This window comes from Patella vulgata, chromosome 6 (assembly GCF_932274485.2).
Source record: "Patella vulgata chromosome 6, xgPatVulg1.2, whole genome shotgun sequence".
NCBI lineage: Eukaryota > Metazoa > Mollusca > Gastropoda > Patellidae > Patella > Patella vulgata.
The window spans coordinates 61,919,580-61,933,255 of NC_065884.2; the positions used below are offsets into that span (position 1 = coordinate 61,919,580).

Genomic DNA, 13,676 nt, shown 5'->3' on the forward strand with positions numbered 1-13,676 from the left:
ATATAAAGCCATTACTAAATCATGTATGATGATGTTATCGCGTACGCTTTGGTCTTTAATTGCAAAATTTAGATATCATTCGCTAGTACCACGAAAATATAAACCGTTGAGAATGGATCTTTAACATGCTATGAGTAAACTATCTGAAGTATGACTCTTTAAAACATGTTGGAACAATAAGCATAATATACACACAGACGTTTACAAGAAGCAATAAAGTCATTCAGTTAATTTAACAGATAACTCTGCTTTAGATTTTAAAGAAAATTGTGTATCGTTGAAATGTCAATATAAATCATTTTATGTTTTATTTCTTAAAATCAGGTGCTTTTAACTTCCAACGTTTAAATCGAAATGAACAAAATTATCTAGGTATTTAACTTAAAGAATTGTCAGAATAAATCATTTTATGTTTTATTTCTGAAAATCAGGCGCTTTCAACTCCCAAACGTTTAAATAGGAATGAACAAAATTATCTGTGTATTCAACTTAAAGACTTAAAAGCTTCTTAATATAAAATATTCTCATCAAAAATGAGCTTATTATACGCTAGAAGTAATTGGGCTAGTCGTCGTCGTCGTGGTGGTGCTTGTCGTGATGGTGCTTCTCATGATCTTTGTCATGATCCTTCTCGTGGTCCTTGTCATGGCCTCCTGACACTTGGCCCGTTACCCCGAACAATGTACTACCACAGGAGAACGCCTGGAAAGAGCAGGCAGGGGATCCAACAGGTTCACAAATACCTGAAAAAGAAAAAAAAACCAATTAAATAAGTTCAATGTAATATATACATGTATTGCGTAAAAAGGCCCTGTTCATAATTCGTTTGAAATGTTTTCTAAATTGAATCTATGAGAATGCTAATCCGTAAAAAATATGCCCCATTGGGAGGTTTTCACCTTGGGCATCATCTCAGTATATACACCACAAGAAAATGCTGACCACAGTGGCAGGTTTAGATCTGGAGTCCCAGGGACCCAGGCTCCTAATCCTAAATAACAGTATAACAAAATACACTTATTATTCTATCTCTATGAAACGTGTAGTTTATTGTTGATTTGATATAGATGGTGGAATTGGATGTTACAGTTCACAAATATGCTACATTCGCCTCTGTCTGGCGAGCTTGGGGATAAATATTTATCTTTTTGCTACACCCTGTTCTCTAAAAATGGTTTGTATTTAGAGTAAAGGCAAAGTACCATTGCAGATTTCGTCATAGACCAAGAGATGCCAATAGGGATGGGGCACCTACGACAATATCTGAAATGGGTCTTGGCTTTTAGCCCTAACCGACAGACTAACCTGGATGTCCCGTTGGTGCTGGTAGATTGTGACTACCGCTACTGGTCCATATACAGGAAGGATCACCCAGTTCTTGTCCGTTAGTTTTACCATCTTTGTCCGAGTCTGCCATACACAAACCTTTACCCCATTGCTTATTGTGGCGTTTAAAGTCCTGAAAATATAACGTACAATTGACTAAATATAAAACATGTTCAGATTAGTGACCCGTTCGAGGCAATCTGATTAAAACACGGATCCTATTTTGTTTCGTTTTTATAGTTCAAAATTTCGTTTTACTAGGATCTGGAAGTGTTGTTATCATTAACGTATTCGGAATGGTGTGAGGCATTAGCCAATGAAACCGTCTGTTACGACGAGCTTTAGGGGTGTTTTGCACGGACCTGCGGGTAATCCACTAGTAACACCAATGCTGATTGGTTAATCAAATGTCTGACGTGATAGAGTCAAAAGCCTCTCGTGTCAATTAATCAAACATATCCAGATTAACCCTATAACCTCAGTGGATACCAGTTACATTTCTAAGCGTACTATAACCTCAATGGATACCAATTATATAACCAGTGGATACCACTTATATTTCTAGGCATACCATAATCTCAATGGCTACCAGTTAACATTTCTAGGCGTACTATAACCTCAGTGGAAACCAGTTATATTTCTAGGCGTACTATAACCAGTGAATACCACTTATCTTTCTAGGCATACCATAATCTCAATGGCTACCAGTCACATTTCTAGGCGTACTATACCTCAGTGGATACAAATTACATTTCTTTGCGTTCTATACCCTCAGTTGACATCAAATACATTTCGATGCGTACTATAACTTCAGTGAATACCAATTATATTTATAGGCATGCTATAACCTCAGTGGATACCAGTTATATTTCTAGGCATGCTATAACCTCAGTGGATACCAGTTATATTTCTAGGCGTACTATAACCAGTGAATACCAATTATATTTCTAGGCATGCTATAACCTCAGTGAATATCAGTTATACTTCTAGGCATGCTATAACCTCAGTGAATACCAGTTATATTTCTAGGCGTACTATAACCAGTGAATGCCAATTATATTTCTTGGCATGCTATAACCTCAGTTGATACCAGTTATATTTCTAGGCATGCTATAACCTCAGTGGATGCCAGTTATATTTCTAGGCGTACTATAACCAGTGAATGCCAATTATATTTCTAGGCATGCTATAACCTCAGTGGATACCAGTTATATTTCTAGGCATGCTATAACCTCAGTGGATACCAGTTATATTTCTAGGCGTACTATAACCAGTGAATACCAATTATATTTCTAGGCATGCTATAACCTCAGTGAGTATCAGTTATATTTCTAGGCATGCTATAATCTCAGTGAATACCAGTTATATTTCTAGGCGTACTATAACCAGTGAATGCCAATTATATTTCTATGCATGCTATAACCTCAGTGGATACCAGTTATATTTCTAGGCATTCTATAACCTCAGTGGATGCCAGTTATATTTATAGGCGTACTATAACCAGTGAATGCCAATTATATTTCTAGGCATGCTATAATCTCAGTGGATACCAGTTATATTTCTAGGCGTAATGTGTTTCGACATCAAATACTAACATAATATTATAAACATATTTAGATAGTTAGTTTCGACCTTTTGACCTTAAGATTGCTTCAAATGTATCAATTTTGTATGTCAAGCAGATAGTTCGGTGAAATGAGCGGTTTTCTTTCCATTTTTTTTATGAAATCATTTAAATTTTGTATATGATGTGTAAAATATCCTTGTCGGACACTTTTTGCACTACTTCACCAAATACATTGACACCACTATGGCCATCCAGTGGATCGTTATGACCTACAGCTTGCCAGATTTCACTCGGCTTACACGGATGTTTAACCTGGTGACCATTCGGAATTTGATCCATATAATCCTTGTGACAGGATACCAGGGAGAGGCTAACAATCAAAATAGCTACACGCAACATTCTTGAAGTTTTGCAAAAGTTGATATGCTTATTTATGGTCAAGTTAATGCTTGTGTGACGGTTTTATAAAGTCGCATTATTTCTTATCGCGAGAATTAACATCTGAATTTCGTATCTCTTAATCTAATGCAGAAACCCGGTCAATAGTGCAGATTGGGTTTTGTCCAATATATTTCGATCTAGCCGTGCTGGTTCAGTGAGTTAAACACTGTCTCGCTAACCAAGACATCTCGGGTTCGCTCCCGGCGTTGGTCTAGAAGGTTCCTCGGAATTTCAGTGGTGCAGGACGGAAGGCCTGACCAGAACACTGTCTAGTCATCCGGAAGAGACGAAAAACAGAGGTCCCGTGCGCCCGTAAAAGAACCTTTGACAGTTGGAATTCAAAATAATCTGCCTCATAGCACAGTGTGGGGCGTGTGTCCGTCTTCATTAGCCCACTCGGTACAGAATGGTGTGGACGTTCTACTCCATTTCATTTCATTTCAGTTTATGACAAACCCAACATGTATAAACGAACAATCGGGGTCCCGTTTACTCCTTGGCCTGCACGGAAAAGACCCCTTGGCAGTTGCAATTGGATTAAGAGTAAGGAGATATGCCACCGCCTGGTCAAACTTTCTTTCATAGCACACTGTATGGTGTATACCCGTCTTCATTATCTCGGTTGCTGCCGAAAAATAGGACGTTTAACCCCATTTCATTTCCAACTACTTTAGTCTAGGTAGCCACTTTAATGTGTTCACCGAAAGAAGATTAGTTGTTTCTCCAAATTGCATTTAGAAAAATATTGTCACGAAGGTTACACTTATCTAAGATAGCTGGCCGCCTGACTAGCTTAATATCTGAATTAAACAATTCATAATCGTTTCGGTAATCATCGGCATACAAAATGTTCACATGTGTAATTCTTTTTATTAATTTATTCGTAGCTGTGTCAGGACTCTTCATTTACCGCGAAAGAATACCGAACGGCGATTCTGTACCTAATCCATGTGGCACTGGTGGTATTTGGAATGGAGTTGGGCATTATAACCAAAATGGTGGTGGGACATTGAATCCGTTTGGACTTGTGAGTTACACAATTCTATTTATTTTACGGAGGAGGTGGAGACGGTGAGGCGAACACAATATCACAAGAATTGAAATAGGGTTTAGTGTCTTCCGGGATAATGACCCCCGGCAGCGTTCTTTGTGGGGAATTTCGCCAAGACCCCGTCGCTTATTGAAATTGGGTTCAGTGTCTTACGAGGGGGGGGGGGAGTTGGATGGCTGAAATGTTTGCACGTGCGCGCTGTATCATAAAGTCTTTCATTGAGTCAACTGGCGTGGTTTCGATTCCCCGGTTGTACGTGACGAGGAGTAGGGTCGCATGTCCAACCTCGTGGGTTATGCGAATTATTGAAATGAAAATTAAACCATTTGTTAGTCCCGAAATGACCTAGTTTGTGTCAAGTGGACGTTAAACCCCATTTCTCTCTCTCTCTCTCTCTCTCTCTCTCTCTCTCTCTCTCAGTGTCTTACGTTTCTGTACCAACTGTGATGATCATCCCCAGCAGCGTTCTGTGTGAGGAATTTCGCCCAGGCAGCATTAATGTATGTACACGCTCTGGCTTAAAATGTAATCCTACATTCTGCTATCCATGTCAGTTAGAGTCAATGTAAAGCGTGTGTCTATCTCGTGTATCTGGAAACATGTTAGGTTTAGTCTCTGAATCTCAGCAGTGAAAGTATTTTAGGTGTACATTTCTTTTAATTCTAAGGACTATATACTTAAACATACATTATGCAAGAGCAAAATCTGATTATTGCAAGTCTTAATTTAGGCTTCAGATGTTATAGAAATTATAAATTAGAACTTTATTTAAACAACAAGACCCACGGATGGCTCGGCTACAGCTCGGATTTAAATAGTATTTCACTTATTAATTAATTCAAATATGGCGCATCCTGATGAGAATACGTCAGTTAGATCGAGGCTAAATGATAGAGTGTACCTAGCGAGGTTGCTGTAGAGCGTTTCCGCATGCCATTGAAAACTTTACTTGATAATCGAGATATGTAGGTGGAGTTAACGCCTGTCAATCAAACAATCGGCCAAGGTGAAGGCACATTTCACTACCATTTCTAGTCAAATATTACAACGATGATAACTATGTTCAGAATAAAGTAATTTGACTGAAATTTTCAATATATTCTTCTTTCATCATCTACTTTTGAACTGTTATAGCAAGAATGGCCAATTCTCTATAAACGACCCCCATAATGTATCTTTAAGACCAATTGCAACCTCACATGTTTGATGCGATGCAGAGACAACAACATCATCCCCAAGGGCCTACGACACAAGTTCCCCGTCCAGTCAGCAGAGCCCCATGTGTCATAGGCCTTTGATTTTGTTGTTGCTATGTATGGTTTCAACCTTGTTGTTGTAATTTTGTCTATATATGTTGGTTCAAATTTTGTTATATTGTATTAGCTTGAAAACGTTGAGAGAATACTCTTCGAAACGTCGCCTAAATAAATCAGTAGCTGTTTTCCATAAGTATGTTTATAGTTTATTTATCTGCCCAGTTACTAAATGCCAATTAAAGAATAAGGACTATATACTTGTCCAAAAACTACCCGAGCTACTGTTGATTACAGCTATGTGTTATATTTTAGGAGTTTTCACAAAATTATCATATGTGGACTATAGCTTTGTGTAATGCTGATAGTGATGGTGATGGGAAAACAAACGGCGAGGAACTGGGCGATCCGTTTTGTGATTGGACGCAGGGTGTCAATATAAATCATCTAAAGGACACTACTGGACATCCGGGTAAACTCAACGATGATGGCTTGAGAGAGAGAGAGAGAGAGAGAGTGAGGGGGTCGATTCTTAGCTTGTACGTGACAACTAGTAGGCTCGCTTATCCAACCTCGGGGGTTTTCCCGGATCTTCCCGTTTCCGCCCACTGCTAAAGACCCCAACGCACAAGCATAGTATTGAAATAAAATTAAACCATATGTTAGTCCCGAAGTGACCTAGTTTGTGTCGACTGGACGTTAAACCCCATTTCTCTCTACTAGTGTAATCGAACCAGGAAATGACCCTGGTTAGTGAACCAACGCCTTATCCACTGCCCAACCCTACCCGAGCGTGATTACGAGGGGTGTAAAGTTTAGTCCGGATTCAACGATGAAAATTGACCGAAAATAGTTATCTCTCTAATGACTGTATATAGATGGTTCATAATTTCTATAAATTATGCTAATGCCTTTGTCAATTATTTGATATAAAATATTGTAAACTATAAATGTTATTTCTACGAGACACATTATTTTACTGACCGGGGGAAGCAGCGCCTGTACATCCCACCCCACCCTTTTATCCTGCTCTTTGCCATAGAGGCACACATATAAAATATAATGTTTTATAATGATATATATTATATATATTCTAGGTATATGTGAACCCATTGGATCTCCATTATGTGCTACTCAGGAAGGCAAATTCAGCTGTTAGAAATATACTACTACTGACACAATATAAAGTTTCTTTAAAAAAAGTATTTGTTGGGCATTTTTATTTTTCAAACCAGGGAGAAATAAAAAAAATCCAAAAGATAAAACAAATATATGCATGAGGAAGAGGTATTTTTAAGATTAAAACATGAAATGAAATGAAATAGGGTTTAACGTCCTATTGCTCTGCGGCGAATGGGCTAAGGAAGGCTGACATACGCTATACAGTGTGCTTTAGGAGAAATTTTGCCCGAGTAGCGGAACTACGTCCTACTCTAATATCGACTTCAAACTGTCAACGGTTCTGTTACTTGTCCATTAATGTGTACAGACGTGACTTCAGATGTTCATCCCATCCCTTGCCAAGACCCCCCCCCCCCCCCCGTCCTGCACCACTGAAAAGTGGGACCACCAGGTTAGCGAGCCAATGTATTACTTACTGTAGACAATATTAATATTACTAGATCGGTTTTAGTAGTAATGTGCAGAAATTAAACCGAAACAAAGTAATAATACATGTTAGGAAGATAAGGGGTATAATGGAATGCCAGTGAATGCAGTTTTGAAATCGGCTGCAGTACAAACTGAAATGAAATAAATTGGTTTGTGAAGACCAATCTGGTTAAATTACAGATCTATATTTCGTTTCGTTTTAATATACTTTCCATGGACAACCCTACGGTCAGATCTAAATATTAAGGCCACCTGCAGATTTCGTCAAGGTCACGATATGTAAACAGGGTTAGGGCATGTGATTGATGCCGAGGATTGTGGATTAGCGTTAGGGTTAAAGCTAGGTCTAGGGTTAGGGTTAAGGTTGGGGTTGGCGGACAAGTAAAACCAGATTTTGAAATATAAAATACGAAACGAAATATAATCTGTGTTTTAATCAGATTGGGTGAAGACGGACGTGCGTCATGCAGTGTGCTATGGGGAGAACGTTGCCTAATCTTCCTCGAATTCCAACTTTCATATATCTTTAATGGTCGACAAAATTCAGTGACAAAAAGACACGTACATGTTGTGTGTCTGGGTTAGATTCTTTTAAATTCTAATTTTATGGCATGTACATGTAAATTTACTGACATGTATAAGTTCGAGGCAGCAGGACAATTTCACAATTTATTAGGCCTATTACAATAATTCATGTGTGCACCACTCTTTAGAAATGTGTCATAGTGTGTGCACACTCACGAGGTTAGTGACGCTATGCTTCTTGTAACTCCCAATCCCGACTGTATGATCCACAGGTTCCTTATTTTGAAGCAACCGGTAAAAACTTCTCCTTGACTAGTATTTCCAATGGTTTTAACCATCAGGATGGAGTTATCTTCCGTTATGCCGAACAAAATTGTCAATAAAAAAACATTACACCAACTACAAAATAAATAGTACCTAAGTTCATTGAAAAAAATAAAAAAATATGATAGGTCCTAATTGTAATGTTATTTTATTCAACCGTTTGCTTTCAGGTAGAGGGGGGTTGGATGGCTGAATGGTTAGCATGCGCGCGCTGTATCATAAAGTCTGTCATTGAGTCGACTGGCGTGGTATCGACTAACATATGGTTTAATTTTATTTCAATAATTCGCTTGCGCGTAGGGGTCTTTAGCAGTGGGAGGAAACCGGAGGACCCGGAGAAAACCCACGAGGTTGGACAGGCGACCCTACTCCTTGTCACGTACAACCGGGGATTCGAAACCACGCCAGTCGAAATTAGACTACCAAACAAACATTCTTTAATACATCAATTCTTTTTAAAAAAAAAAAAAAAAAGCTATTCCTCTTCTTGAATTATCAAGCGACGGTCACACAACCGGTTGAATTGTCGCAGTCGGTTGTCAAGTCATTTGAAAAATGCAAATGTCCCAACTAAGCTACCATAGTTCATAGAAAATAAAAGACTCCGTAATCGCGACTTTGTTTAAACAAAGGGAAGTAATTCTCAGAGGAACGCATGGTGCAAGAAGAAAATTGAAAATTGCGACGTTGTTGGTAAACATTTTGATGTTATTAACTTAATTTCACAAATTGGCGAGTTGTTATTAGAACATATTGCCAGTAGCCTGTGGCCAAATTTCAGGAAATAGTAGTTCAAACATTTAATTGTTGTTGTTACTGTATCCCATCACTGATACATTGCGGCAATTGGGGAATTGCGTAAAAACCAAAATTTCAGGTTTTGTCACATTTTGATTTTCATTTGTGCTCTTTTGTTAAACTTTCACGAACACCGAACCTACATGTAGTTAGACAAAATATTATCATGCTCTAGTATTTATATACCCATCCAAAGAAAAGATTGGAGAAATTTCTTTTTAAAAGCAAGACCTATTATTATACGTAACCTGAAATGCAAACCATTGTTTGCAATGTGATCTAGATTACTGGATATTGATTCAATTATATTTCATTTCGGTCCGCGACATTTTGGACTCAAGAAAATATGTCCTCAATGTTTTGGACTCGGGAAGGTGACATTTCAGACTCAGGTACGTGACGTTTCGGACTCAGGAATAAGTTGAAAGGAAAGGTTGAACACAACTGTCAAATCAATCCTATAATAAACCAAAAGCGATTTTATAAAAAATAACATGCAGGTAAAATTTACCGCTCGCAATCAAATACAGCATGTGGAATCATGGATCACGCACCATATAGATCTCTCAATATGCAAGAAACTGCAAAATTTTCATTGTTGAATGTTTATGAAAAGAATGTTTCATTTCTTTATATCTGTAATATGTATATAAAAAAAATGAAAGAAAATATTAACATGAAATATGCGGTTATTAAAAGAATCTACCAAACGATAAAACATAGTTGGACTTACGGTTCTTTATCATCTTTTCCCGTAAAAGTAATTTATTTTTTTTTAAAAAGAATAATATGCTGTAGAATTTATTTCAAAATGAACTACACTAAAAAACAAAAGTAAATATTTACTCGACATTCACTGTTTTTACAAGCCTCTGGAATTTTTTAACGATAATCCGTAAGATACACTACACGTTGACATGCATTCCTCGACAAGCTTGCCATAGATAGCAGTACCAATCGATAAATTAGTGCGTACAAAGAAAACTCTTTTTGGAAAATATTAGAAATGGCAACGATCAAAGTGGGATGATTAAAGCTGATTAACTGATAATCCCTATGTTATTGTAGTAAGGTGCAAAGAAACCTTACAGTTCTTTAGTAGACGAGGAAAAACGTGAGTGGTCAATCAGCGATAATGGCGGCCGTGTGTTGATTCGATTATTCCGACTCATGTAAAAGACATTTATGCTTACACAATTATAAAAATATTAGCAGTATTACTAAATTACACAAATTTTCAACAATATTTTATTGTCAAGTTCAATACACAAGCAGTGTAAAATCAGTGTTATCTTTTTATTAGCAGTCTCAAGAATCACCGATCAATTAAATAAAACAAAACAACTATCGGACTCCCATAAAACGCCCCCCCCCCCCCAGCCCCAGCTATTACAAATATATCACACAAATTTTCAACAGTCTTTTAATTATTCATACGAGTCCGAAACGTTGCCAGACAGAGTCCGAAAAATCAAGTAAGTCCGGACCGTCTCAAACTGAGTCCGAAAGGTCGTCTGTGTTGAGTCCGAAATGACGCGGGACAAAAATGACGTGCTACCATTGATTCTGGTGATAAATCAAATAACCATCATAAACAGCAGTAGTAGAAGAATCACCGCAGGCCGTCTCTGACAATGTGAAATACTTTTTTATTGCTGTGAGCAGTATATTTTGACTAGGATTCTCTGGTCTTTGACCGTTGCTTGGTTTGAATCCTAGTTGGAACGTCACTCAGTAATAATTAGTAATTGTATTTTATGAATTGCGTCCTGTATTTCTAGTTTAATTATTAACTGCCACTGAAATAAAACCATTTAGCTATATAAATAAAACCATTTAGCTATATAATAAATTAAAATAATAAAACTCCTATCTTTTAAATACTAATATGTTACCTTTTCAGATTTTCCTATAATAAAATTGTGAAACTAGAGCTATAAGAATGATTATACCAGTTCGATGTTTTACGTGTGGTAAAGTTATTGGTAATAAATGGGAGGCATATATTGGTTTATTACAGGTGGAGTATACCGAGGGGTATGTATACTTATTACTAATCAACATCTTATTTTTCTCCTTAAGAGCCGCGGTGGCTCCGTGAGTAAGAGAGAGAGAGAGAAATGGGGTTTAACGTCCACTCGACACAAACTAGGTCATTTCGGGACTAACATATGGTTTAATTTTATTTCAATAATTCGCTTGCGCGTAGGGGTCTTTAGCAGTGGGAGGAAACCGGAGGACCCGGAGAAAACCCACGAGGTTGGACAGGCGACCCTACTCCTTGTCACGTACAACCGGGGATTCGAAACCACACCAGTCGACTCAATGACAGACTTTATGATACAGCGCGCGCACGCTAACCATTCAGCCATCCAACACCGCCCCCCCCCCCCCCCCCCCCCCCCCCCCCGTGAGTAAGAATCTGGCTTGCTAACCAGGTCTTAAGTTTGCTCCCATTGGTTGAGAAAGTTCTTTGCGATTGTCAGTCGTGCAGGACAGAGGGCCTGACAAGGACAGATTTCTCTAATCTCACACCACATTGTTCATGCCTGTATTCATTATTCCAGTTGGTGCAGAAATGTAGAGCGTTGAAGCCCATTTTATTTCGTACTACAGCCTCTTTTCAAAACTGCAATCACTACCGTCCCATTATACTATGCGGCCATTTTATTATCTTGACTTACATGCATGTAAAAGAACAGTTGTAATTTGAAATAAGAGTAGGCCGCTGTCAGGGCTAAATTTCCCTCATAGAACACAGTATGGTGTAAACCTCTCTTCATTTACCCAGTCGGTGCGGAGAAGTAGGGGCGTGAAATTTCAAAGCTCCAAAACCGGTCATTTGAATGGGATAAAAAAACTGACGTCCTGTGTACACATTGATGTTCACGTAAACAAATCCTTGACAATTGGAATTCGATAAGGCATAGTGTTTTTTTACTGTTTGTCTGATACACTCATAAAATTAATTATAAGGTAAATCTGATCAGTGTCCTTTAGCTCTCGAGGTGATCACACTATGCAGAGTTTTTTGAGGGAGACAACGTACAGTGCTACTGCCTACTCTTATTATAATATCCAACTACTCTTATTTTAACAGGGAGCCGCGGTGGCTCAGTGAGTAAGGCATTGGCTTGCTAACCTGGAGGTCTCGTGTTCGATCCCTGCATTCGTTGAGAAAATTCATCGGGATTTACCGGCGTGGTTCCTTATCAGTTGTGCAGGACAGATTCTGGCAAGGGACAACGTATAGTCGTTCAGATGGGATGATAAACCGCGTTCCCGTGTACAATTTGCATGCATGTGAAAGATCCCTTGGCAGTTGGAATTCGATATAAGAATATGACAAAATTTCCCTCATGGCAGGCACTGTATGGCTTATACCAGTCTTCATTATCCCAGTCGGAGCAGAAAAGTAGGACATGAAACCCCATTTCTTATTTTAACGTGCTGCTTCTGGTACATGTATACCCTTAGCCCCGTCTTCCTTAGCCCAGTCGAAGCAGAACAGTCGGACGTTAAACCCCATTTTATTTCGTATACCCTTTGGACCACTAGACACTTTTGTTTTATTTGATCTCATCAACTGATTTTTTCAATTTCAGTGATGCCTTGGATGCTCTTGGATTACGAAGATATTGCTGTCGAAGAATGCTGCTTTCTCATGTGGATCTTATTGAAAAACTTCTTAATTACGCCCCTCTTGAAAAATAATCACTTTGATTAAAATGATTATTAAAAAACAATAACTGTGAACTTTTTGAAATAACAATATAAATATTTTGGAGCTGAAATGTGTAAGCAGTGTTAATAGAGATTGTTAAATACCAGGCTGGGAATTAATGAGTTTAGTAAAACCTGACTTTGTAACAACTGTCATTCAAAAGCCATTAAACAATAAAAGCACTCTAATAACATAACATACAGATGTGACGTCATCTTTTTCAGTCAGCATACCATTATTTCAAATAATGGTAAGGGCAACATGCCAATCGTACATTAGTGAAATATTGAACTCACTGATGATTTTGTTGAAATGTACATGCAGGATGGTGTCTGTATTGTAAGAATAGTCTAGAGCTAGACATTGCATTGTATATTGATACAATTTACTGTATCAATATATTACTTAATGTCTAGTTCTCAACCATTAAACAACACATAATAACAAAATATTTAGATAATTTTTCAGCAGACAAAATTTATATCTTTCTTTGTTATTGTGATTGAATTATCATTCTGCCATTTGTATTATATTCATATTGTAAAATAAATCCATTTATCAACTGCTTTAGATTTTCTTTCCCTGAATTTTTTATAAAATTGTTTGTCATTGATTGACTGCAGGACTAATGCTAGTGATTTAAATACACGGATGTAGTTTGTATATTTCTACAATTATCTCTTTTTCCCTCGTCCTCCCTTTGGCATTGGGGCGTTGGATGGCTGAATGGTTAGCGTGCGCGCGCTGTATCATAAAGTCTGTCATTGAGTCGACTGGCGTGGTTTCGAATCCCCGGTTGTACGTGACAAGGAGTAGGGTTGCCTGTCCAACCTCGTGGGTTTTCTCCGGGTCCTCTGGTTTCCTCCCACTGCTAAAGACCCCTACGCGCAAGCGAATTATTGAAATAAAATTAAACCATATGTTAGTCCAGAAATGACCTAGTTTGTGTCGAGTGGATGTTAAACCCCATTTCTCTCTCTCTCTCTCCCTTTGGCATTGCCATTTCTGTTGAATTTTTGTCTACAATCAAAGAAGAGCGTTTGAATTTACAATTTC

The 13,676-nt window shown here is 38.0% G+C and overlaps 1 protein-coding gene and 1 long non-coding RNA gene across 2 annotated transcripts; both read left to right on the top strand.

The window, feature by feature from the left end:
• Window positions 1-4,101: 4,101 nt before the first annotated feature.
• Window positions 4,102-6,797, top strand: LOC126824434 (temptin). Its single transcript, XM_050553658.1, has 3 exons — window positions 4,102-4,361; window positions 5,954-6,110; window positions 6,736-6,797. The coding sequence occupies exons 1-3, from the start codon at window positions 4,182-4,184 to the stop codon at window positions 6,795-6,797; spliced, it is 399 nt and encodes a 132-aa protein (XP_050409615.1). The 5' UTR covers window positions 4,102-4,181.
• Window positions 6,798-10,799: 4,002 nt separating this feature from the next.
• LOC126825651 (uncharacterized) lies at window positions 10,800-13,186 on the top strand. The gene is made up of 2 exons (XR_007682083.1): window positions 10,800-10,933; window positions 12,502-13,186. It is a non-coding gene; the product is annotated as an uncharacterized LOC126825651 (long non-coding RNA).
• The last annotated feature ends 490 nt before the right edge of the window (window positions 13,187-13,676 follow it).